Source organism: Triturus cristatus, chromosome 3_2, assembly GCF_964204655.1.
Source record: "Triturus cristatus chromosome 3_2, aTriCri1.1, whole genome shotgun sequence".
NCBI classification, from domain to species: Eukaryota; Metazoa; Chordata; class Amphibia; order Caudata; family Salamandridae; genus Triturus; species Triturus cristatus.
Window position 1 is genome coordinate 887,096,239 of NC_140584.1, and position 27,921 is coordinate 887,124,159.

General features: G+C 45.4%; 1 protein-coding gene across 4 annotated transcripts in view; it reads right to left on the reverse strand.

Moving 5' to 3' along the window:
* Positions 1-27,921, reverse strand: part of LOC146858391 (uncharacterized) — a 548,917-nt gene that overhangs the window by 121,950 nt on the left and 399,046 nt on the right. For all 4 annotated transcript variants that reach the window (XM_085649307.1, XM_085649305.1, XM_085649306.1 and 1 more), the window contains 2 exons: positions 20,026-20,118; positions 18,960-18,988 (listed from right to left, as the gene is read on the reverse strand). In XM_085649307.1, the coding sequence (XP_085505433.1) occupies positions 18,960-18,988; positions 20,026-20,118 (122 nt within the window). The remainder of the gene's footprint in view (positions 1-18,959; positions 18,989-20,025; positions 20,119-27,921) is intronic.

The window sequence follows — 27,921 nt, forward strand, 5'->3', positions numbered from 1 at the left end:
GGAGAAGTAGCGGCAGCGATTGTACTCTCCTGCAGCCAGGAGAGGGTAGTGGCAGCGATTGCACTCTCCTGCACCCAGGAAAAGCAGCGGCATCGATTGTACTCTCCTGCAGCCAGGAGAGAATAGTGGCAGCGATTGCACTCTCCTGCACCCAGGAGAGGACAGGGGCAGCGATTCTACTCTCCTGCACCCAGGAGAGGAAAGGGGCAACAATTCTACTCTCCTGCACCGAACTCCTGCACTCAGGAGAGTAGGACGGTAGTCACTACTGCTCCGCACACAGCATAAAGTTGCAGAAGCCATCTCACTTCTCCCCTACCATGTGCCGAAAAAAAGACCTTCTGCATGACATTACACCAACCAACAATATAGGTACGGTCATGCTAAGCAGCTTTCGGTCTATCTGGAGGAGAATAACGTAGTCAACCTAGAAGCACTACCCAAACCTCTGTGCTTATATACTTTGGAGATCTCAGAAATATTCTTGAAGAAAGAAACTCAGCAGGAGTGATCCTGTTGGACTGCAATGTTGCACTCCACACGGTTGGCCATAGCATCTTGGATGCCCACTTGAAGGAGGCAGGTATCGCCGGAAATATCTTGAATTGGTTTAAATCCTCCTCAGAAGGGGGGTTCATTCAGTCGAACTGGAAAATTACTAAAGCACATTATCATCTGGGTCATTGCTGCTCGGCACTTCTACTCCAACCCCACTGTCCCCTAAACTCGGGTGGCCACTCTCTGCTACAGAGTCCCTCAACGCAAGTACTCACATGGGACGGCGATCCTTCAGGAAACTCAGGTGAAGGGATAGGATCAACCAACAATCATCTGAGGCAGACTGAACAGGTTTATACCTTCAGAAAGGCTCTCAAGACATATATTTTCCAAAAAGCAGCTTCTCAGGACTTTGTATTGATGGTCCTATGCACCAAGAAATCCACACGGCAGTAGTCGTTCCATAAAAAAATCAAATAGCACACATGCTAATTTGTGAAAACGTGTTTAAAAAATTCAACTTCTCATGCTGAGTGACTTCAACTTCTCATGCTGAGTGACTTCAACTTCTCATGCCGAGTGACTTCCTTGCAGACATGAGTTTGCTTTATTTATTTTTGATTTATTTATTTATTTATGTCTGTGTGTATTTACCACGTGTGTATTTATGTATGTATGCATCCATTTATTTATTTATATCACAAACGAATGAAAGTAAACTCTAGCTAGACACAGCAGAGGGATATCATCAATCTTACCACCAGAATAGGCACCTCTTACCCGGTTTTGAAAGGTCAGCAAGGATTGTTCTTGGCTAATTTTCCGCGGCCCTAGACTGACAACCTTCTGTTGCCACGCACCATTTGTCCTCTTCCCTACCCCCCTTTTGCATCATCCTTACAGGTGCCCATAGGCGACCCCCCCCCTCAACAGGTGCCAGTAGGCGAAACAGAGAAAACATTTGTCCAACTGCCTTTCATTGCAATGTTGTTTGCTTAATATATTTAAATCTGACTTTGTGTGTATGTTTGTCAATATTTATATCTAAACGTACACACACACACACACACACACACACACATATACATGATACTGTCAGTTTTAAATATTTCAAGCAAACATGTAGAGATATGTGTGTGTCAGCTCAAAAGCTTTGTACCGATAATACAAAAGCACATGCACTCCACAATTTCACGCTAGTGTTTTATTGTGTATAAATGGCAAAACCCTACACATTTCTGCCAATGGACTTGTTCTCTTGGCACAATAAAACAGTAGCATCTGAGATTCTGGAGTGTGCGTGCTTTTGTAGTTTCATTGCGAACGTTTTGATTTGATGTTTTCAAGATTCTTCTGGGTATATTTACAAAGAAATGGTGCAGCATGACGCTGCAAGCAATTTAGCAGCGCCGCACTGCATCATTTAAAAAATGCAGGGATTTATTTATTTCAGTTATTTATAAAGTTTCATATAGCGCGAACATGACCCACGAGGGTATCAGAGCGCTTTACAATATACCGTAATTAAACATTAGAATGGTTGAGGTAGTATACATGCATTCAGTATTCGCCATTCAGTACGAAAGAGGTAGATATCAGTATATGGATAGTATAGGTGACTAGTAGTCAACAAAGAATGATCCACGAGGGAATTAGAATGCTTCACAATACAGAGTTAATAAACAATAGGTGGTTGAAGTAGAAGCATGCATTCGGTATTCGTTTTCAATGCAATAGAGTTAAGAAATAATATATGGATCACATAGGTGACTAGAGGTCATATAGTCTTAATATGTGAATTTGTTCATTAGAAACATTTTTACTTCTTTTTTGAAGGAGGTAAAGGAAGAGATTCCACGGACCACTGGAGGTAGGTAGTTCCAAATCTTCGGTGCAATCCCTGAGAGAGCTTTGCAACTAGTTTTCTTTTTCTGGAAGGATTGTGGTTTTAGTAGTAGTGAACTAGCACTTCGCAATTGTCAGCCTCCCCCGATCGCTCTAGCTGTAGAGCTAAGTAACTGGGGGTATTGCTATGCAGTGCTTTATGGGTCATGCAAGCGATCTTTAGGTGTATTCTTGCCTCATAGGGCAGCCAGCTCAGAGCTTTCATGGTCGGAGAGATGCGGTTATATCTATTAGTTCCTGATACCAGTCTGACCGTGGCATTAAGCGGTGCCAGCTTGTATTTGGTAGCACTAGGACTTGTACTGCCATTTTTAATTTGGTCTGTGGGAGGAAGGGTTTAAGTTTCCTAAGTATACTCATCTGGTGATTAGCTCCCTTGTAGGAGTTAGTGATTTGCACGTGCATGTTCAGGTGTTTGTCTATGGTGACTCCCAGGGATTTCGCGGAGTCAATTATGTGGGGAGCACAGTCAAAGGAAGTTAGATGTTTCACCCATAGGTCTATCTTGGGAGTGTGATTGGGTGGGGAGATGAGTAGTAATTCTGTTATTTTGGTGTTAAGCATGAGGTGGTTGCCAGTGAGCCAGCTTTGAGTATTCTGAAGAATAGCGTTGAGGGAGATGAAGTCTTCTGGTGAGGAGATTTGCAAATACAGTTGGGTGTCGTCCGCATACAGGTGATATAGAATGTTCACTGAGTTCAATGCGTTTGCCAGTGGCTCCATGAGTAGATTGAAAAGAATGGGTGAGAGTGCTGAGCCCTGTGGAACCCCTATGGTGACCATGGAGGGTTGAGAGAATGACTGCTTCATCTTGATTCTTTGTGTTCTGTTATTTAGGATGGAGGTGGACCATTGTAACACTGGGCCCATAAGGCCCATCCTTTGTTCCAGTAGGGACAATAGGTTGTCATGCTTAACCGTATCGAAAGCGGAGGATAAGTCAAGAAGTATCAATAGGCAAGATTCGTTGCGGTCTAGCATTTTTGGTATGTCGTCCATTATGTGGGTGAAAGCAGATTCCTTACTTCAGCAATTTCGCCAAGGTGGGGATTTTGGTTATAGGGTGGTAGTTGTTAAGATCTGAGGGGAGGGAGCCGGATTTCTTTAGTATAGGTGTGGCCTGCCCTACTTTAAGACAGTCCGGTATGGAGCCTTGACTCAGAGAGGCATTTACAATCTTTGTCCATAGGGGTAGAATAGAAGATTCTATCATTTCGAACAAAAGATGGAGGTAGGGGGTCAGAGAAGTGATTGGAGGGGTTGATTGCTAGAAGAATGTTGTAGATTTCTTGTTCAGGGATAGGTGAGAAGGTGTACAAAGAGGCATTGTTTTTTGTGGTTTCCATCGGAGTACTAAAAAGGACCTTGATCTGAGAGTAGAATTTAGTATCATGAGCAATAGGTTGTGGCAAGCTCATCGCAGTTAGGTGTAGCAGAATCATTTTGTTCAATAGCATTAGGCGTGTTGCGCGCTTGTTGTTTGACGATTTTGAATAGTTTTTTGGGGCGGTTGATGGCTTGGTTCAACTGGCTTTGAAAAAGTCTGCCTTGGCCTTTAGAATCTTCCTGTGTTATGCATTCCTCAGTATTCTAAGGTGATATAGGTGATCTGTGGAGGGTGCTGATTTCCATAGGCGCTCAGCTGATCTTAGCTTGTGCCGATCAGAGTTCAGGGACTCATTGAACCATGGTTTGCAGATTTTGGAGGAGACATTTTTTTCTTGGAGGGGCGCTGTGGAGTCAAGAATTTCAAGCATAGTAGAATTGTAAAAGACTGTGAGGTCAAGGACGTCAACCATGTCTGTCGTGGGGGTCAGGGCGGAGTTGCATCGGTTTACGAAGGCGATGGGGTTAATATTTCGTAAATTCCTTTTCCATTGTTTTGTTTTTGTGGGTTGGCCCCTTTTTGGAATTATCTTGATATTAATAGAGAAGAAAATGCAGTAATGGTCCATCCAGTCACATGGAGTGATGGATTCTAAGGATACATTGTTCGTTTTCGCTATGATGAGGTCTAATGTCTCTCCCTTGTTGTGGGTTGGACTGTCACAGAATTGGGACAGATCCTGATCTGACAGAAAAGATTTAAGACAGCTTACACCATGATTGTTTGAGTTGTTCCAATGGGGATTGAAGTCGTCCAGGAAAATCTGTGGCACTTGTGAGTTGTGGTTGGTTGAAACGACTTCCATTAACTCATCTATAACGTCAGATTATCACCCGGGGGTGGTAGATTATGTGAAGTTTGCTGGCGAGGCGTTTATCATCAGAGATGTTGATACAAAGATATTCGCAGGAGGATAGAGAGATGGAGTCTGCTTGATTGACTGCAAATGATAGATGCAGGCTAGCCTGGCAACGGGTTTCATGTTTCTGTCAAGGCGTGACTAGGAGGAACCATTAGGTGAAGGATGGGAGATGAGGAACTATTTAGCCATGTTTCGGTAAGGACGATTATGTCTAAATCATTCTCGAGGATGAGGTCGAAAATGTCCAGAGCACTGAAAAAACCATAGGTTTCAGGGGTGTTATAGTTAGCTGGACATTTCACTCATACAAAACCATAGAAATTCCTCCGTTATAGTTAGTTCTACTAACTATAACTCGCGCGCCCGCAATCCACTGCTGATGATGTCACATATTACATCATTCATGACATGGTCAGTGACATCACTGATGATATCACTGATGACATCTCAAATTACATCACTGATGACATCACTGATGACATCATTCACGCGACAATCAGATACACCTCATCATACACTAATATAACCTTTCATCACTCACTGTAAAATACAGAGTACCATATTTCAATCCATTTACACACCAGTACAAGTTTCTAAAAACCCACTCAGTGATTCCTAGATCTACACACACATCTAATCACTTACCTATAGATTCAGTCATACATGCTGTCAATGATCAATAGAACACTAGCAAATATACTTATACACCTATATCGACATTACACACCAGCACACATCCTATTCACTTATGTAGTCATCCTACTCACTTATGCAAACAATGGATCATACTTGCATTTACTCAGCTACACACTTATACAAACACCACTTCATTTATTCAGTAACTCATACTTAGTGTGTTATAAAATCACTATTACAAGTATACAGTTATCCATACAGTCACTCATACAATCACTGAGTTATGTATACTTATTTATATACAACAGCTGTCACATACACTGCTTTTTATTTTTCTAGTTTGTTGGACATGTACCATTGAGAGATAAATTTGCTCATCACCACACCCATACAGATATTCACTCACCCAAACAACTGTTATAACATGTAGTCTTAACCTCATATACCTACTGAATCAAATATTCACACATCTTTGGGCAGTCACACACCCCCCACCGAACCACACACACATTCACTCTCCCATACAAATACTCAATTAACTAATCTTGACTAATATAGACTTTCACATAGCTAGTAACCAACTGGTGCAGCAGTTTACACAACTGACAAAGTGATACAGATTTCCACACAGTTTAGTCACTATCCAATATATTTAGTGAGACACTATAAATTAGTCAAGTAAACAGTCAATCACACTGCTACTAAATCGTCCATCCAGATATTTATATTTATATATCCACTCATTCTTCAATGCAGATTGCTATATATATATATAATACATATTTAAATTTCAAAATAAACCACATTCACTGGATGATGTAATCAGTGATGTTATCAGTGATGTCATTTGAGATGTCATCAGTGATGTCATCAGTGATGTCACTGACCATGTCATGAATTATGTAATATGTGACATCATCAGCAGTGGATTGCGGGCGCGCAAGTTATAGTTAGTAGAACTAACTATAGCGGAAAAATGTCTATGGTTTTGTACGAGTGAAATGTCTAGCTAACTATAACACCCCTGAAACCTATGGCTTTTTCAACGAATTTCTAAGGTTTTTTAAATGCTAATTCCTAACTATAACATACCTGAAACCTATGTTTTTTTCAGTGAATTTCAAAGGCTTTTTAAATGCTAATTCCTAACTATAACGCCCCTGAAACCTATGGTTTTTTCAGTGAATTTCAAAGGTTTTGTAAATGACAATTTTTAAATGTATGAATTGTTATATTTATTTTTTTGATACCGATTTACAACATGGTTTTAAACTATTTATATTTAGATATGTTATTTTTTATATTACATTATAATTACATTATACATTACATTACAAAATATACTTTCTCAGAATGAATTACTTTAGTTTAAACACTTTGCAAATAGGCAATAGACTTTAAAGTACAGTAGTTACAGTTGTTGCAATGGGCAACACAATTTCAAACACAATGCAACATTGAGCTCAATGTGAATTTCTAGTTAAATGCAATTAGTTACTTTATGGATTACTTTTCTAACCACAGGACTGGATCCTAGATTCAGTCCTGGGACATCTCCGGTAAACAGTTGAGTAAAAGCGTTTTGGTTACATTAGTGATTTTTAAGGAATATTATTGTATTTTAAAAGTTGACACTTAGAAACTTTTTCACATACAATCACCAATGTTATCCTATGGGAGGGAATTCACTTAGCAGGTAAGTAGTATTATTGTTACTTTTTCCTACTCAGTGGTGGATCCTGGATCCAGCACTCGTGTATCTCCTGTGAACAGTTGAAAGAATGTGTTTAAGTCATACAGGCGATTTTTAAGGAATATTTGTAGTTTGTGAAAATAGACACTTAGAAACTTTTCTGGTGAAAACCAGACAATGGATTCCTATGGAAGGAAATACAAGTTACTGGTAAGTACGGTTAGAATTACTTTTCAGGGTAAGTGCTGGGCTAAAAGATGCAGCACTGGGTTCTCTCCTGATAACAGGTGAGCAAATCGGAATTCGTTGTTCGGATGATTTTAGGTGAATATTTTAAAGTTCCAAAACTCCACACTTAGAAGAATTTCCAAGTGAAACCAGTCAATGTTAGCCTATGGAAGGAAATTCAAGTAACTGGTAAGTACGGTTAGAATTACTTTTCAGGACCAGTACTGGGTTCAAAGATGCAGCACTAATGTTTCTCCTGATAACAGGTGAGTAAATCGGAATTCGTATTTCGGCTGATTTTAGAGGAATATTTGTAAGTTTCAAAAATCAACACAGAAACTTTTTCAGCAAAAAGCAGACAATGATATCCTTTGGAAGGAAATTCAAGTTACTGGTAAGTACGGTTAAAATTACTTTTCAGGACCAGTACTGGGCTCAAAGATGCAGCACTGAGGTCTCTCCTGATAACAGGTGAGTAAATCGGAATTCGTAGTTTGGCTGATTTTAGAGGAATATTTGTAAGTTCCAAAACTCCACACTTAGAAGAATTTCTAAGTGAAACCAGTCAATGTTAGCCTATGGAAGGAAATTCAAGTTACTGGTAAATACGGTTAGAATTACTTTTCAGGATCAGTACTGGGCTCAAAGATGCAGCACTGAGGTCTCTCCTGATAACAGGTGAGTAAATCGGAATTTGTAGTTCAGCTGATTTTACTTTGTTCCAGTATATATAGAGCCAGTGCTTAATTTGTAAAATATGAAGTGCAGGTGCTCAAATGTTTGTCGGAGGCCACACCTACTTTTCTCTGGCCCACCCACTTCCTCCACTGGCTCCACCCACTTACTCTATTAGCTCCACCCACATTCTCAACTGGCACTGTGAAAATTCAGATGAATTTCGGCAAGGGAGCCTTCCTCATAGTAAGGTTTTGATAGGAGGTTCCCCTGCACTGTGAACATTTTTAAAAAGATTACATTAAAAGTGCATTTAAAGCACAATTTTGGACTAATTTAGCTAAAATCACTAATGCATTGAAAAGGGACAATTCCAGTGCTCTATGTGCTGATTTGGGGAAAGGACAATACTGGGGTAGGGTATGCTCTTTTTAATAGAGTCTATGAGATCAAAGATACAACTTTGACATAGCTTATGTGACAAAATAAACCAAAGGAAGGAACAATAGGCAAACACCAGAATATTGGAAATATTGGAATGTTGTAGATCTACACAAGTCATTACTAGTCATCAACATTCAATTGTCCTAAAAGGAGCTCCCGGAATTCCAGTACATGGAATTTCATTGTATTAAGTGCAAGATGGGTCAGGATTGGAAGATAAACATTGTATCACATATACAGAAAATGTTGAATGCCACAGTGTAAAAAAAGGGCTCTATGGAAATTTGAGGCAGCAGATCTGCTGGGCTTTTGAGAATTAGATATCGGCTTTACTAGCTTTTTCCTTATGCCCTCTTTCAAATTTCAGCTTCAAAGTACCCGAGCCAGACACAAACCAACACACACCGGCAACACGCACAGACAAAACGCACACAGCCACCTGTACACACCGCTGTGTGTGTGGGAGAGAAACCTACCCATATTTGCATATATGCTCCACCTCCTTGCACCCCACACCGGCTCACCCCTGGGCCCTCTCCCTCCCTCATGGAGTCAATCATTTTGGCTTCAGCATCATATAACACAGGTATAGCTTTGACAACAGTAGCGCAAGCTTCCCTAACGCAAAGAAGTTACACAACAAGACTCAGAGGAAGTAGTGACAGCAGTGCAAGATTCTCAAGTGTGAATCACAAGCTGTGGCCAGCCTGCCACCACTGCCATGTGCTGCCATCACCTTATGTGCATTACTTGCGCTTACAAACATTTAAAAGTTGTAAATCAATAATGAACATACAGGTTTGTACATAAATACTGCTGCTTGCTGCACAGCACTAAACAACACTGGAGCCTTCTCTTGACAGACTACAAACGCACTTGTGCATGGCTGATGCCACCAGGGTTTACATTTCATCAACTGGTCAACTGGGCTGGAGGGCATTTGCATTCGAAGAGAGGATGGGGATCACAACATTGTATACGTAATTGTGGTGGTTTGTCAATGTCACCCACAGATTCTTCAAGGCAAAGTGGGCAATTAATCTGGCCCCCCACCTCCCAAGGCCCTCATCGGTTTTCTTTCTGTCTTACTTGCTTCTATTTGTCTCTCTATATCTCTCAGACCCCCCCGCCTAGCTTTAACTCTGATTGTCTTTCTCTACCTATCCCTCCCTCACCACCCTGTAATTCTATACATCTTCCCTTCTCTCCTTGCCCATCTCTTGCTTCGTCATCTCTCTCTCTGTATCTGACCTCACCCATCTTTACCTCTGTCTGTCTCTGCTTCCTACCCTTCCTCCTTACCCTCTTCTAACTTAAGTTATTCTTCACCTCACCTCCGACCACCCTCTTGCTACCATGCTTCTGGTACTCTTTCTGCACTGTTTATTATTTCTACCAGGCTGGTAGTAATAATAAAGTGAATAAAATAGACGCATAAATAAACTTAATTAAGCCCCCGGTTTTTCTTTTGTTGACAATCCAGCTTTGCCAGTCTCCTCCAAAAATAAAAAATCTAAGAAAACCAGTGGAAAGAAGAGTCCACTATCTATGGGGCCTCCTGTTTAATCAAATGCTATCATGCTCAGGTGGCGCGTGGTATTCATTAGCCCCCCAGCATACCCCCACACCCCCTCCCGCCACCTAGACTAGGGCTGGAAGCCACTACGTTGCACAATTTAACTCATTAAATTAATGGAGGACACTGCAGGCTGACGGACATACTCCGGTCAGTTGTTTTTGCACATCGTCTTCTTTAAAATATATTAAGGCACGATTACAACTACTTATTTTAAAAGCACAAATGGCATGATTAAAGAGCTTTACGTCTATGGGCTCATTTATTAGGTGGTGTGCCGGCCGAGGGTGTGCACAACTACTTACTGTCTGGTAGAAAAGAAGGCAATGAACTGGTTTATTTAACATCTTATCGTGGCATTAGATTTACTGGCCACTCTTGAGAGGAACTGTTACGGAAGGAATGCAGCCAGAGGATACTTCAAGGGCAGGGCCTTTATTTAACTTCATTTAACCCCGGCGGCCCTACTGAGAGTGACTTAATAAAGGTGTATGTGGGCTGGCGGCGGCTGCTACTAGTCCAGAGAGTACAAACGGTTCTGTCGGGTAAACAATATTACTTTTAGAAAAAACCTTCATTTGTTTGCATATACGAACACACAGAGAGACCATAAGTAGTTTTCAGAACAGCTTTATGAATTGCATCATTCATAGATAACTAATTGTAATGGCTGTCAAAGTGTGAAACACAGTTGTGACAAAGTGACATAAAGTGCTCAGTGCTGTGGTGAAAAGTGCATAATATATACAGTGTGATTTTTGGAGGTATTAATAATTTACAGAGGCCAGTTAAGCGAATATTCGAAACAATCTGCAGATGGATTGAATGAGTCTTTTATGCAGAGTATTTCCAACTGATCCTTGACCAAATGTCGACGTTTCAACCCTAGGTAGCGTAATTCGCTAGTCAATACGGGTCTTCATCAGGACAGGGAGTGACAGCCAAAAGGAAGCCCAATGTAACTTGTGGGGCGGTATGTGAAGAGAGGCAGACAGGTGCAGTAGTATCCTGTACAACCTGGTTGATGGGTAGGTGAATTCTTTCTCATAAATGGTTGACGTCGAATCGTTAGATAAATGAATTAAACGACCCGCGTAGGGGATTAGTCCAGGGCTGAAATTACGTGAGGATAGACAAGGTTTTGTCCTCAGGAGGAACGAATCACGAAGTCAGCGTGGCCTAGAGCAATTACTTGATGCTCAGTAGCGCGCAGGCAAGCGTCCTGTCTTTCGCGAAGGCTGAGGACAAAACCTTGTCTATCCTCACGTAATTTCAGCCCTGGACTAATCCCCTACGCGGGTCGTTTAATTCATTTATCTAACGATTCGACGTCAACCATTTATGAGAAAGAATTCACCTACCCACCAACCAGGTTGTACAGGATACTACTGCACCTGTCTGCCTCTCTTCACATACCGCCCCACAAGTTACATTGGGCTTCCTTTTGGCTGTCACTCCCTGTCCTGATGAAGACCCGTATTGACTAGCGAATTACGCTACCTAGGGTTGAAACGTCGACATTTGGTCAAGGATCAGTTGGAAATACTCTGCATAAAAGACTCATTCAATCCATCTGCAGATTGTTTCGAATATTCGCTTAACTGGCCTCTGTAAATTATTAATACCTCCAAAAATCACACTGTATATATTATGCACTTTTCACCACAGCACTGAGCACTTTATGTCACTTTGTCACAACTGTGTTTCACACTTTGACAGCCATTACAATTAGTTATCTATGAATGATGCAATTCATAAAGCTGTTCTGAAAACTACTTATGGTCTCTATGTGTGTTCGTATATGCAAACAAATGAAGGTTTTTTCTAAAAGTAATATTGTTTACCCGACAGAACCGTTTGTACTATTTTGATAATCTGCCCAGGTTCTGAGGGATACTGGGTTACCCCATTTTGATATTACTAGTCCAGAGAGGGCAGCAGGCACAGTACCTGCGGTCATCGTATCTGTGGAGCCACCGCCGGAACTACCACAGTGCCCAACATGTCAACACTCGGCTAAAAAATGTTTTTAAAAAGTAGCGCATGGAATGACCTGCTTAGTACTTACAGTTATTTATACTAGTGGTGAACCGGACGTCCGGGGCGATGGGGCACTGCCTTATTTATTACACTAACCGGACCGGGTATAGCTAGGTAGGCCTGCCTGGTGCTGCTACTGCCTGCGTGCCTGGCCTGCCCTCTCAACCTCACCACGTCCTCGGGCTGATGATGGCTCCTGGGATGCTGGTGTGCCTGGGCGTGGCGATCGGTAAGAAATCTGTGCGTGCCCTGCTGCCTGCCTGCCCTACAGGCCCGGCTCCAGGAATTTTTATTTGGGTGGGCCAAGGGTGTATTTGGGTGGGCCACTGCGGGCTCGATTTGTCGCATATATGTTTAGGCAGGCCTGCTTCCGGGCCCTCCTTTATCTCTTCTTAGTCTTACAATGCCTAGTAAAACGCACTCTTTTCCAAGTCTCTTTCTCAATGTTATCACTCTCAAAAAGTGTTTTTTCCATGTAATGTTCCTTTGATGGGAAGAGGACGTTTCTGAGGTGGGAGTATCAGGCAAGTGATACTTCTCGGGCTCCCTCTGTGCGAGCCTTCAGGGAGAATCCTTCTTCATTACTACCTCCACCTGACCCCGGAAACTTCTCGGACTCCCTCTGTGCGAGCCTTCAGGGAGAATCCCTCTTCATTACTACCTCCACCTGACCCCGGACCCTGCAACACACTCCCTTGCAGGCTTGATTATCCACTACTCCTCTCCAGTGCACCTTATCTCACAGCTGACCTTGGGCCCCAGCCCCATATCAGGCACCATCGGGCTCCACTTTTATTTTTCCCGGTAAAAACATTACTAAAATCACCTTCAAACTTAAAACATTGAATATAGCGGTAAATATAATTAGCACGCACTTTAAAGTATGTTCCACAGTAGCCCTTATGACCCGACTGCTAATTAAATAAACAAAAACAGAAAGGCCATGACAGGGCCAGCTTCAGTGCTGATGTGAAAGTCTTTTTTGGCGCCGCACCAATAACCTCTTTCTCCGTAAAAACCTTTACTACCACCTTCCACCAGTGCCCCTCATCCCTCCATGGCCCCCCCTACTGACCTCTTCCTTGGATTCCCTCACTGCCACCCTCCACCAGTGCCCCTCATCTCTCCGTAGCCCCTCTCCCTCATGACCTCCTCCTCAGACTCCCTCACTACCACCCTCCACCAATGCCTCTCATCTCTCCCTAGCTCCCCCCTCCACCCCATGACCTCATCCTCGGATTCCCTCACTGCGACCCTCCAACAGTGCCCCTCATCGCTCCATAGCCCCTCCCTCTCTTGACCTACTCTCAGATTGCCTCACTGCCACCCTCCAACAGTGCCCCTTATCTTTACCTAGCCCTTCTCTCATATGCATTGCATTTGTTGTATAGTGCTACTCATATCAGTGTAGTGTGTGTCAGTACTTTACACCACGCACACGTTATACAGAGACAACAAATCATACAAGTATGAAAATCAGTCTACAGGAAATGTCACATAAGCCAATGAGGATTACAAGGTGTATGAATCACATGTCATCCATACTGGTGGGCAGTATATTTTAAGAGGGTTTGGTCTGGAGAAGCACAAACTCATGACTTAAAGAGTATTCCATGGGGGTCAGCTTTACTGATAAAAATGTATATCTGCCCAAACATACTCATTTTAGCAACATTAGAATAATGAAAGACTGAGGAAGTTCTAACTATATCACAAAACAAAGAAAGCAAAGTTCTAACTATACCATTCATGTTTGTATGCAGCTCTTTGGTGACAGTTCATTGGTCACTGTCCTATGTTAGGATTGTAACTTCTGAACTGCAAGTAACACAAGGATCTCTGTGACAAAGGCAGTAACCCACTGAGCTTCCACATAAAATACAGTTCATCTGCATCTAAAAACTACTAACAGACAAAGGATTGCTCTCCAGCAGGATCATTAATCACCAGCGTTATTGGGGCATCTTTTATTGTCTTGTTATCCTGCATCGGCCATGATAATGATAAAAACTGTTTAAATGAAGCACACACGAAGTATGTGTCCTGCTGGGCCGGTGCAGATTTTAAAATGAAAAAGAAATAGTAACACATTCTCTTACCTACTCCTCTAGTCAAACTTTGTGTCACAGCCTGATGTGATAAGCAGCTGCAGGGGTCAGGAAAGGTGAATAGGAATAGACAAACTTATTTTCTCCTGCGCTGCATAGAAAAAGAAATATCCACGCAGCAGGACAGTAGGCAGAGGTTACTAGTGCCAAATAAAGGATTTGTCGCCTTTCGCCATGCCCATAGTGGAGCTGAAGGGGTGAAAAAATAAACAAAGCCTTGTTAACATGTAAATGGTCTTAACATGTTAATGGTCTTGTGAAGTACTCTGGTGCGGTTGCGATAATCTCGAAAACTGTCTGTCTCTGTGCGTGGGCGCCCGGGAAGCTGTCTCAGCCCGGCTGACACACACAACAGGGGCAGGGGGGGGGCGGCGGGTTGATGCCCTTTGAGCGCAATGGTGTTGCGCGCCTGCCTTCAAGCCTTCACTGCGACGGCCAAAGCTCATGTTTGGCCCACCCGGCCCACCCGCTAGAACCGGGCCTGCTGCCCTAGACAACATCCTGCATTTCATGGCATTTATTTAGCCACTGTGAAGCCAGTAAAGCCCACCACAGTTAAGCAGTGACTAGCAGTATGGAGGATATATACTATGTTTTCAAAGAAGGCAGGGGCCGGGCAGGGCCTTTAACTTTAAACACGGCCGGCCACCCGGCCATATAGTGATATTTCAAGGGGCAGGGCCTTCTTTCAACTGAACATCGGCCGGCGGCGGGCGGGTGGCCAGCCCTATTGTGATATAAATAATTCAAATATATTAAGTGTACCGTGGGCCGGGGCAGGCACAGTGCGTCATTAAATCTTGTTGTTGGAGCCGGTGCTACCACGCGGTGGCAGTGCCCGACACGCCACCATGGCAACAATGGGCATGCATGGCATGATTACTGCTCAGTGTTTAATAATGGTGTGCAACGCATACTACTACTTACGGTTATACTCGTGGTCGGCCGGGGCTGCGGAGTACTGCCTTTTTTTTTAACTACTGATAGGCCGCCTGCTGCTACTGCCGTGCTGCCTACCCTCAACGTGGTCGAGTGCGGGTGTGCCGGGGCGTGGCAATCGGACAAAAATCTGCGTGCAGCGTGCACAACTAAATCCAGCCCAATCAGTGTCTGACTAACTCCCGCCCACCACTGGCAACACGGAACTAAGTGCCGCCGCCATGACGCCATCCACCATCACATATATTATGATGATCGAGGCACTGTCTGAATGCATTAAAGTAATCTTTGCTCCATGCAGTCTCCGGCTCACAAGTCACAAGAAGCATCACCGGGATTCGGGAGACCACGAAGATAGAACAGCACTCTGCGCCGAGTCAGTGAAAGCTAAGTTAGCTCAAATGTCATATTGTGACGTGCAGTCCTGTAGACGCATGTAGACCCGGCCCTGTAAAGTAAGTGCCGGTGCTAAGCACCGGCACAAATTAAGCACTGTATAGAGCCACTTTCCTACACCATCCCCTCCCTTCACCACTATGCAAACACGCCCTGTGGTGCGTTTTAAGTTGGGGAAATAATTCCCCTTCAATCCTGAGGGTCCCTATAGTCCAACTAGCCCACTAGGTACATCCAGTAAGCGCCACAGAGCTGCGCAGCAGAGAGATGTAAAAAGGGGCACGGCCTGCACCACCTCTCTGCAAAGCAGCGCATTAGCGCTTCCTGGAAGCACCTGGTGGGCTACTTGGCCCCCAAGGTCCCTCAGGATTGAAGGGGAATTTTTTCCCCAACTTAAAACGCACCACAGTGCGTGTTTGCACACATCACCTCAGGCCCCGTCCCCTCCCTTCACCACTGTGTAAACGCGCCCTGTGGCCGTTCTAAGTTGAGAGATTAACTCCCCTTCAATCCTAAGGGTCCCTAGGGTCAAACTAGCCCACTAGGTACCTCCAATAAGCGCCACAGAGCTGCGTTGCAGAGAGGTGTAAAAAGGGGCGTGGCCTCTGAACACCTGTCTACAACACAGCTCCCTGGCACATACTGGAGATACCTGTTGGGCTATTTGGCCCTCAGGGACCCTCAGTATTGAAAGATAATTAATTCCCCAACTTAAAATGCACATGGGGGCGCGTTTGCACAGTGGTGAAGGAAGGGGGCGTGGCCTGAGCTGACATGTCTGCAAACACGCCCTGTGGCGCGTTTTAAGTTAGCGGATAAATTCCTTCTCAATCCTGTAGGTCTCTGGGGCCAACTAGCCCACCAGGTACCTCCAGTATGTGCCAGGGGGCTGTGTTGCAGAAAAGTGTTCAAAGGCTATGACCCTTTTTACAACACTCTGCAACACAGCTCCGTGGCGCTTACTGGAGGTACCTGGTGGGCTAGTTGGCCTCCAGGGACCCTCAGGATTGACAAGGAATTAATTCCCAAACTTAAACCGCGCCACAGGGTGTGTTTGCACAGATGTGAACTCAGGACCCGCCCCCTCCCTTCACCACTGTGCAAACGCGCCAGTGGCGCGTTTTAAGTTGGGGGATAAACTCCCCTTGAATACTGAGGGTCCCTGGGGTGCAACTAGCCCACCAGCTGCCTCCAGTAAGCGCCACAGAGCTGCATTGCAGAGAGGTGTAAAAAGGGGCGTGGCCTCAGAACACCTCTCTGCAACACAGCCTCCTGGAGCATCCTGGAGGTTCCTGGTGGGCTAGTTGGCCCCCAGGGACCCCCAGTATTCAAGGGGAGTTCGTTCCAGAGTGATGAAAGGAGGGGGCGTGGCCTCTGGCGCGATGCCGGTCTTTTTTTAATTTTATTTTTTAAGAAGGGGGGCTGTGTAACTCCCCATCTTTTTCTATTTTTTTGGCCCTGGGGACTCCATCCCCCAGGGCCTGCCCCCTAATTTTCTTTGTTTAATTTACAAGAATGTGGAAGGGGGCCGCATGGCCCCCCTCCCGAGGCCTTAATCGGCCCGGGGACTCCATCCCCCGGGGCATGGCCTTTTCCTTTTTTTATTTTAATTTTTAATAACTGTTGGGGAGGGGGGCCGCGTGGCCCCCCTCCCGGGCCACTTGTAGCCCCGGGGACCCCATCCCACAGGGCTGGCCCTCTCCTTTGGGTACCGTGGGGGGTCCCCAATCCCCCCACAGTCCCAGCCGGCTCCCCGCGTCCTGCGGGAGCCGGCATTGCTTTTCCACATGGGGAGCAGCTAACATGCTGCTCCCCATGTGGAAAAGCAATCTGCTTTGCTTCATTGAAGCGAGAGCAGGTTTCCCTGCTCTCACTTCAATGAAGCAAACTACAGTGTCCCGGGGGTGGGCACCCCGGGACACAGCAGTAGCCGGCCCTGGAGGGTGGCGGTCCCCAGGGCCATCAATGGCTCCAGGAGGGGGTCCGCGTGGCCCCCCTCCCATATTTTAGAAAGCCCCGGGGGTTGTGGTCCCCGGGGCTGGGGGGACCCCCCAATTTCAATCTTTAGTGCCTCGGGGAGGTGGCGGTCCCCGGGGTGTGTGGGTCGCTTGAGCCCCCCCACACAGGTTATTTATTTATTTTAAAAAAGCCCCAGGGGTGGCGGTCCCCGGGGCTACGGGGGGGGGGGCTGTGTGCCCCCCGCAATTTCAATCAAGTCGAGCCCCGGGGGGTGGCGGTCCCCGGGGCTCGGATTAAACTTTTAAGCCCCAGGGGTGGCGGTCCCAGGGGCTGCGGGGGGCGGTGTGCCCCCCGCAATGATTCATACTTTGCCCCGGGGGTCGGTGGTCCCCAGGTTAGTGTGGGGGGGGGGAGATTGGCCCCCCCACACTTTATTTTCCAAATGCCCCCGGGACTTGGCCCCCCGGGGGCTAATTAGCATCGAAGCGCGGGAGATCGCGCTTCGTTTTATTTTTTTATCGGCAAGATCCACGCACCCTAAGCGGATTTTGCCAATTTTTATTAAAAAAAAAAATTGGGGCCCTGGGGGTCCTTGTGGGACCCCCTGAGCAGGCCTAGGAGGTCAGGGTGTTTCTACCCTGCCCCATTTTTGCGTTCTGCATGTTTGTTTTTGTGCTTTCTTGTGCCTCGGTTCTACCGAGGCACAAGATGGCTGCCAACACTTCCTGGTTTGGAGTGTTGACAGCCAATTAGCATCCAGCTCGTGCTCGGCAGGGTGCGCGGATCCACCGCGCCCATAGATATATCTATGATTTTACTTTTGATTTTCTCAGGAACTACTGAACGGATTTACACCATTTAAGCAAAAGGCACGAGTGTGAACCAAGGGCTACCTTTTTGCCAAATTTGGTGTAATTCCGTTCAGCAGTTCGGGCTGTAGCTGTGATTAACGGTTCCTATGGAAAATTGCATGGGGAAAACACGTTTTGGGACCCCCATTTTGTCCGAGCCCCCGCTTGACGAATCACCCCGAGACTTTCAGAATAGGAGTGGACCGGAGCACCCCACCAGTTTTGAAACCTTCGCGACGATTCGTCAACCGGCGCCAAAGTTATTCCAAATAGAATGTTGCGGATTTCCTATGGATAATAGGTCCTAACTATAACTACCAACTGGCGACCGCCAATAGGTAATATATAGCTTTTGTAGATGGCTCCACCAGTTCATCTGTGGCCCAGTGTATCCCCTCTTAAAATTCACTTCTAGGGATGCCACAGTGCATCACCGAGCTGCAGGAATTGTAGTGTGCAATATAATTGAGTTGTGTGTCTTATTGCCCAAACTGAGTGGTGTAAAACACATTGGTTTAGGAAACTTTTTAAAAGCTTAGACAATCGCCTGCATTTAAATACACCCTTGGATGCCTTTCGCTGTTTCAGAACTATAAATACATTCATTCATGTAACTACAGAATAAACTACAACCGAGTCATTTGATTGGCCGCCAAGAAATGGCTGGTTTTGCCACCGCCCGATGAGGCGATTCCGCCTCCTGTTTCTAAAATAAAATATATTATGTTTTTCCAAGCTGGCATTCAACAATACATGACTTACCTTTCAAGTGAATACCTGTCAGGGGATCTCTGTAAGAGAAACAGAAGGTCACATATTTAGCATTTTTTGACACATTCCAAATTGGGGGGGTTAGTGATGGAGGATGGGGCCTCACTTGTGTTAATGTGGTCTCTCTGAAAGCATTCCTCATGTATGACTGCGCTGAGGTTATGCCTTACCAGCCCGTACATGAAGCAGGCATTTTCCATCTCAAGTGGGCTCGCTGACTGATTTCCCCCTGAAGATACGACGTCTACAAATTCTTGTCCAAAAGGCTTACATGTGTGTGTTTACATAGGGAGAGATGGCTTCAAATTGAAGCGGGGCCCAGGAGACACTATTTACATAATATAAAAAATACGCCCTGTAGGCACAGAAAAAACACAACAGCTCAGCATATGGTGCCATCTACTGGTATTTACCTTTTAGCTGCCTTTCGATTAACAAAGACATATTTTCTAGCTAAATAAATATGTTTCAGAGAGAGTGCAGAGCCTTCAAAACGTGCGGGGCCTGAGTAGTAATGAGTCATCTGCCCCCTCCCCCTTCTGATGGGCCTGGTGTGCTTGCCAGTCCCACATTCAGGTTGTGTTGCAGTGTGCTTGTGCACCACAGGGAAGGCGTTTCTAAAGAATACGTTGGTGTCTTAAGACATTGGGGATTCTTCAAGATTCCCCTGCCGTGCTCCACGGGAGTGTGGGGGTGAAGGACTCCCAGAGATGCCCCATGGCACGGGGAGGTTTGCAGCTGCCACAACACTCTTTCTTTCTGTCTTCTGCCCTTTGCATTATGGGGGTTAGAATCCTCAGTCATGTCAATAAAACCCGTTGAACTAAAGAACTTTTTTACATTGTGTGCTTCCTGGCATGAAGTGATCTGGTAAGCACAATTTCCCGTCTAATCCTCCATCCCAGTGGCTTCTCAAAGATGCGATCTGTCCTCACATGTCGCACCCTCCCTTGCTTGCCTTGAGGCCATTGCATTATTCCCTGACCAGGGCGTTCTGTGCATCCCTCAGGCCTTGAGACAAGGGAGCATCCTTTGATGAGGTAAGGAGAGCCCTTACCCTGCTCAGCTCCCGCAGCCTTCTGATCTCAGCCTGCAGCTCTGCAATCTGCTCCTCTGCCGCCTTCTGCAGCTCATAGCGGGACTGCTTCTCCTGCAGGAAGGACACATTGTGTGAAGGGAAGAGGACAGCATGACAACTTACAACATTCCATACAGCACTGTGTGGGTGGAGTACAGTACACCTTGTGGCCAGCCAAACATCACACTGGCCTCAGCAACTTGCTATATTTGAGCAACAATGTCACCCCTCAGACCATATATCAAATGCTCACTTGTGCCCTGGATTGTGCAGTTATTACTGTTGTGAAATGTGGGACTATCACGGTCCCTTTAAATAGTTCAACCCTGATCAGTTATTTCGTGTTTGCAGCATCGAGGGGCATATGTACAACAGAATGACAGAGCAGGGCGTTAGGCAAAACTTGCTAACGCCAAGCTCCGCCATTCTGAAAATGCGGGGATGCACCGTATTTACAAAGATATGATGCACCCCTGCGTTTGCCCTAGCGCTGGCGCTAAATTAAGCTGCCTAGTGCCAACGCAGACACCCTTGCACCATAGCGCAAGGTTGCCTGCGTTGGGGGGAATGATTGTTTATGTGCGGGAAGGTGTCCATTCCCGCACATAAACAATCACAAATGGCGGTTTGTAGCTACTGTGTGTGCTGCATTGTGCAGCACACATAGAGGTTGCAAATCGTCATTTTTTAAATGATTGTTTATGTACAGGAAGGGACACCTTCCGGCACATAAACAATTATTCATGGCGTTTTGCTCTTTCTATATGTGTGCTGCACAATGCGACACACTTAGAAACAGCATACATGAGGAGAAATAAAGCATTTCTCCTTGTTTCGCCTGTTTAAGACCAGGTTTTCTCTGGTCTAAATTTTGGCGCTGCCACATATTTACGCCACTATTGTATATATGAGGCAGCGTCAAAATCAATGGGTGTTGCGGCGGAACGCCCACCGCAACACCCATTGCCTTCCCCTTTCACACTAAGTATAGCGTGAAAGGGTGCCTTATTTACAAGGTGAAGTTAAGCCACATAATGCAAAGCTGCTATCTCCACAGGAATGTCGTTAAAAGTGACGTTCCTGTGGCGATGGGGGCTTGTAAATATGCCTCCTAGTATTTCAATGATTTTGGCAATTGCTTCTTTTGTTGTGTTGTTATTACTGCGAGCTGCTTTTTGTCTTCAGTGATAAAGCATTCGGGGATCTGTCCATGACTTAACTTCTTATTCCATTCATAACTTTGTGGCCAACGAAGGCACAGAACTTTCCAGGGAGGAGGTCCGAGGCTTACAGAAGTATTGCTGGGGGTGGGACGAATTGCAGATAGCATTGTTCAAGGCCGAAAAGGACGATTAAAGACCAGGGCCGGACTGGGAACCCAAAGCAGCCCAGGCAAATTTTGTCAGACCAGCCCCGCCCATGGTGCATTGCGAGTCTGACCTCTACAAAGAAAATTTGGGGGAAAAGTGGTGTATTATATATTCAACTGTATTAATTTATAAAGCATAATAAATGATGACACAGTGCACCAGTATAGGGCAATCTTTATTGAGGCTCTTCAATTATTCCCTCACTATCACCCTTCAACAGTGCCCCTCATCTCTACATAGTCCCTCTCTCAAATGTCTTTGATTTGTTTTACAGCGCCTCTTATATCAGTGAAGGGTGTTGGAGCATTTTACATCACACACACGTACAGTGACAATGAATCACATGTGTGTAAATCAGTGTATAGAAAATGTTACATAAGATAAGGGGCACTACAAAGGGTTGGATTCACATGCCATGTATGCATTTTCTGAGAGTACTTGGTCTGGGGAAGCACAAATTTAGGATTAAGAACGTAACACAGTGGTTAGGGTTGACTTTACTAATAAGAATTTATTTCCACCCAAACAAACCCTTTTTAGCAAAATTAGGATAATGAAAGACTGGAACATAAAACATAATTTTCTAACCCAGATTACGATTGTAATTTATGAACTACACAGTGAGAAAAGCAGTAACCCACTGAGCGATGCACATAAAATACTATTTTGTGATCTGCATAGTACATGCTCTTGGCAGCAGGCATATTAACCCTCTGCGCTACCTTAGATGAGTCAAAATTGCCCCATGACAAAACTCTGATCTCTTTCCAGCAAGTACAATAATCACCGGAGTTATCTTGGCATTTTGATTGTTGCCGGAAAACTGTTGGATATTTAAGGAACTTTGCAGTGCTTTTAAAACAGCTGCACTCCTACAAAACGGGCTACCTGTAACAAAAACAGGCGCCCACCCTTCCAGCCTGCTGGAGAAACAGATATGGCCAGTCCGGCCTTGTACAAGACCCTCTCCCGCAGCCTTACGACCTGCTCTCCATAACTTTTGGAACACCCTCCCCCCATTTTGGACACTTGCTCCCCCCCATGCAATAGAAACCTTCAACTACGTTTACATGCCTGGTGTGTTCCCACGGGTGGATGGGAGGTTTCACATTATGCTTATGACTCTAGTTTCTGAGAATGTTACCCCCTACCTGTTTAAGCCCTTGGGGAAAGTTAAGGTGTGGTTATGAGTTGTTATGACCTGTTATCTGTCACTTTCATGAATTTGGCTGACACAGTGTCTCTTGAGATTAATAAACTGCTGTAAAGGCCACAAATTGTATGAAACAATTAAAGAAAACGCAATACAGTATACCTAACATACCTAGCAGGTGACCTAAATATTTACACCATGAAGTACCTGCTTAGACACCTGTGGATGCGTGCGAGCGACTGATGTAATCTTGTACAGGGGATACATGAAATGCAAATTCTAATTTAAGACTGTAATTCTTATGAAATGACAATGAAACGTATGTTAAAAAAAGAAGAGCTTTTGTTGTACCACCTGCGCTGTTAAATCCGTGAATTTGCTTGACATCCGTACATAAATTGAGTCACAGTTTCGATAACAAATAAAAGTCCAGATCTTTCAAGGCTCCAGTGTGCTGACTGTGCGCTTCATTGAATGCCCCATTCCTGTTCCCCTTTCAATGATGTTCAACTGTGATGGCTTGTTAGCCCCCTCCATGACACTCAGGCGGCACTATTTTGGGGGCGGACAAAGGCATTCAGATAAGGCTCGGCTTGCTTTCGTGGACGTTCGGGGACGGGCAGAGAAGGAACAGGACTCAGGCAATGTCCTCTTCTTTTTTGTGCTGGCAGCTGTCCCCCCCTCTCTTCCTATTATTTCCTCTCTTTCTGTCTTGCTCCTCACTTACTGAAAACCGTAACGTGAAGAAACGGCTCACAACCTCTTTCCTTCTTTCATTTAGTTGCTTCCCTGTGAAATGGATCCAAAAAAGAAAAACACTCTTGCGGGAAATGCCCTTTTTCTGACATTTTTCAATTCCAAAGTGCAGCGGGATGGAGAGAAATAGAAGGTTTTAAATATGAAAAAAAAACACATAACTAAATAAAGCAAGATTGGAAAACAAAATGCGTACCTCGCCGATTTCTGAATAGTGACTGAGAGATCGTTAAGGTAACCATGTTGTTTCTGCTTACATTTCACATGCTTTACTTAATCTTGCATTCCCTATGAGTGTTTGCTTTTACCTTTTTTTTTTAGGCAGCATATTACTCTTATCAAGTGCATAATTTGAATTGAGCCACATCCAAGTGTTTATAGCGGGCACAATTTGATTGTAGCTGAAGGCAGTGAGAGTTTCTCTCAGTGGGGCAGTATGGTGTTCAGTGGGGGAGAGGATGTGGCACTATGGCCAGAGCTGTCGAATTTGGAACTGGGGAACTGGGTTCCGCCTTCATGACCAGTCCACCAGACCACTCTATTGAGGTAGCATATTCCCATGCTAGACCTTACAAGGCCCCACTAGACCTTAGAAGGCTTGATGTCTTAGCACAAGCAGGTGTACCCTAGTGGTGTCAATTGTGAGTTAACCTTGAAGGCCTGTCCACCACAATCCATACTGAAGTTCATCTCCAGTCTTGCGGGCAGGCCTACGAAGCAGCACACCCTAGAGCAACAGTGATCCAGTCACTGTGACTCTGTCACTGAGGTCACATGAACTTTGAGCAGGTTAGGGCGGTGCGAACGGTGTGACCGCACTGGGTACCTATTTTGGGTGGGTGCGTAGTGTTTGCAAGTATGTTATGGTTTAAAAAAAACTTGCTGCTTCCTTCCTGGCCTCCAGCAATTTTCAGAAACAATAAAAATGTCATGATAACTTCGGTGATTAATGTTCTTCCTAGAGAGAGATCCCAGTTTTGTCTAGTGGATGGGTTGACTCCTGCAAAGGTAGCACAGAGAGTTAATGTGCCTGCAGCAAAGAACATGTACCATGCAGATCACAAAGTGCGCTGCTTTAATGGGGGAACCATGATGAATGGTCATTTAATGTCAGCTGTAGATGATGGATACCTGAACAGTGTCATGTATGTGCATGTTTGCATTGTGCTGAGAGGATTACCAGGTAATTGTTCACGCAGCTCTCTGTTGGATGTCACATGTGGTTTTTCTGAGTCCTCAGAAAGATCATGCAGTCTGTGTGTTCTCTTTTGTACTGCCAGTCACTGCCAGTCACCGGTGTATTCAACTGTGTAGCCTTGGACCGTGTCATGTATGTGCATGTAACTTGCATGATCAAGGTAACTATTAGCGGCGATACTACGTGTCTCTCGGTCCTCTTTCAAGTGCTTGCCGTCCTTTTTCCCCAGCAACCCCCCCCCCCCAGGGGCAGCAATCTGAGGGATAGACCCAGGCGCCACAAGCTCTAGCTACACCTCTGCTTACCATCACATAATATTTACAATCCTAAAACAATACACCTTTTTCTAGAGTCCTCTGTGACAGAAATGTGCGAAGCAGCTAACATCGAAAACGTTTTAAGGTTGCACATTCGAGACCTATCGTATATATACTTTAGTATATACTTATTATTATGTCGCGCATTCGAGACCTCTTGTATGTACTTTAGTATATAATTATTATATACTTATATGTGTATGTACTTTGTGGGCTCTGGAGATCAGCCCTAGGGTGTGTCTGTTTCCGTTTAGGGACTTTTTTTCTGTTCAGTTGCCTCTATTTAACTGTCTTGATAGAAAACGACAAGCAGAGGTCAGTAAAATGCCAGAATTGCTTTCTGCTGGGAGACTTTCTTTTATTTTTATGGCAACTGCCTCTATTTATTACTTTAGCATTGTCTAGATTCCAGTCCATAGAAATGGTCTTCCACGGGCACCCGTAGACAATAATATTTTTTTTCAAATCTAGTATTTTCAGTGATATGACCACCGAAGGCCCTGATGTTATATTAGCAAGCATTGGCATAGCCAATAGGTCTCGCCTTTGGGACCTTATAAGTGTTTAGCCATGCAACAGTGGCATAACTAAATACTTATAAAGGTCCCAAAAGCGAGACCTATTGGCTATGCCAAGCGGCCCTGCGGCCGTGAAAGTGATCGCGATCGCACATCAAAGCGGCGGTGGGGTCGCAAAGGTGAAAGTAATTGCGGTAAAGCGCGGCGCGCGCGCCCGCACACATGCACTGTAGCTCTAGGCTGGCCTGGTAGCACTTTTTGGAGCCCTCTCAATAAGTCTCGCCAGACCAGCGCATGCGCTGGGTCAGGCGAGACCTAAAAACAGAGCTTTGGACTATACCATTTCCCGCTGAAAGGCAATATTTCTCTCCATGTAGTCCCATACCTGGTGTGTCACGCAGTTTGGGGCTTACTTTCCCTCCATGTTAAAGAACAGTAGATGTTTTAGCACCCAGGCTAATGTGCTGCATAGCTAAATACATATACGGTCCCAAAGGTGAGACCGATTGCATTGCAAATTCTTGTTTTTTAATCTTTGTCTGACATTATTCAGCCAGTTGACCCCTTTTCCCAGCCTTAGTGCAGTACACTGCTCCACATTCCACTAGCTTTCCAATTAAAATACAAGGATCTGACACTGTACCAAAGCCATAATTCTGCATGCGGAGCCTGGATTTTTCACCTTTATTAGGACCATATTTTTGCCGGTATTAGGTTTCTGTGCACTATGACACTGCCAATCAGTGCCATGGTGCTTGTGCTCTGCCGTTAACATTACACCATAAAATGTGTGTCAAACAATTGGTGTATTTAACTCTCAAGTAAGTCCATTGTAAACTGATGCAGAAAAAGTGATGAGGGTGTTAAATGATTTATGTGTGCTGCAGTGTGTATTTATTACACTAACAGATATGTTGGAAATGCATATCTTCATGGAGCACGGTTTTTGTCCGACAGGGCTGTAGATTGAAAGTACTGCAGGGACACATGGCAGGAAAAAGTGCCTTTTCCATGTTAGAAAAAACAACTGTTTTATATATTAGATAACTCGCTCCTCAAGTGTGCCTTACAAGCCAACAGGGCCGACTGCTTAATATCTGAAAATGTGACATCTGCATGTTGGCAATAGTTTTCCCTCACAGAGAACAACAATCAATCAATCAATCAAAGGTTTATAAAATATATTACTCACCCGTGAGGGTCTCAAGGCGCTGGGGGTGGGGGTGGGGGTGGAGGGGGTGGCGGCTCTGGGTCAGTCAAAGAGCCAGGTCTTGAGGTTCTTCCTGAACGTGTGCAGAGTCGGGGAGCGTCTGATGTTCACAAGGAGCTCAATCCAGGTTTCGCTGCGATGTAGGAGAAAGCCCTCCCTCCGGTTCTGTTTCTGCGGATGCGGGGGACCAATGCATGGGCGAGGTCGGCGGAGCGGAGGTTCCTCTTGGGTACGTGGAAGCATAGTCTATTGTTGAGATATTTGGGTCCAATGTTATTGAGGGATTTGTAGGCGTGGGTGAGAAGTTTGAAGGTGACCCTCTTTTCGACGGGGAGCCAGTGGCGGCCTCATAGGTGTTGGGTCATGTGCTCGTGGCGCCGTATCCCGAGGACGAGTCTGGCTGCGGCGTTCTGGATGGTTTGGTGTTTGTGTAGAAGAGTTTTGTTGATTCCGGCGTAGAGGGCGTTGCCATAGTCCAGTCTGCTGGTGATGAGTGCGTGGGTGATGGTCTTTCTGCAGTCGGGGGGGATCCATTTGAAGGTCTTACAAAGGATGCAAAGACAGTTGAAACTGGTGGAGGCGATGGCGTTGATCTGGCGGTTCATGGAGAGGGAGGAGTCCAAGATGATGCCGAGGTTCCGAACGTGGTCAGTAGGGGTGGGTGGGCTCCCTAGGGCAGAGGGCCGCCAGGTGTTGTACCAGGTGGTGGTGCAGGGTCCGAGGATGAGGACCTCGGCTTTCTCTGAGTTAAGCTTCAGGCAGCTGTCCTTCATCCAGGCTGCCACGTCCTTCATTCCTTCCTGGAAGCAGAGTCTGGCACCTTCGGGATTCTTTGTGAACGAGAGGATGAGCTGAGTGTTGTCGGCGTAGGATACGATGCTGAGCCCATGCTGTCTGACAATGGTGGAGAGGGGGGCCATGTAGACGTTGAAGAGTGTGGGGCTGAGTGACGATCCTTGGGGTACTCCGCAGCTGATTTCCGTGGGTTTGGAGAGGAAGGGAGGGAGTCGGATCCTCTGGGTTCTGTCGGAGAGGAAGGATTGGAACCATTCGAGGGCGCCTCCTTGTATTCCCACGTTGTGTAGTCTGGTTGCGAGTGTGACATGTGAGACGGTTTCGAAAGCTGCGGAAAGGTCTAGAAGGATGAGGGCCATGGTGTGTCCTTGATTCAGTAGCATGTGGATGTCATCAGTGGCGGCGAGGAGGGCGGTTTCGGTGCTGTGGTTGCTGCGGAATCCAGATTGGGAGGCGACCAGGATGGAATTCTCTTCTATGAAGGCGGTCAGCTGGGTGTTTACAATTCTCTCGGTGACTTTGGTCGCGAAAGGGTGGAGAGAGATGGGCCGGTAGTTT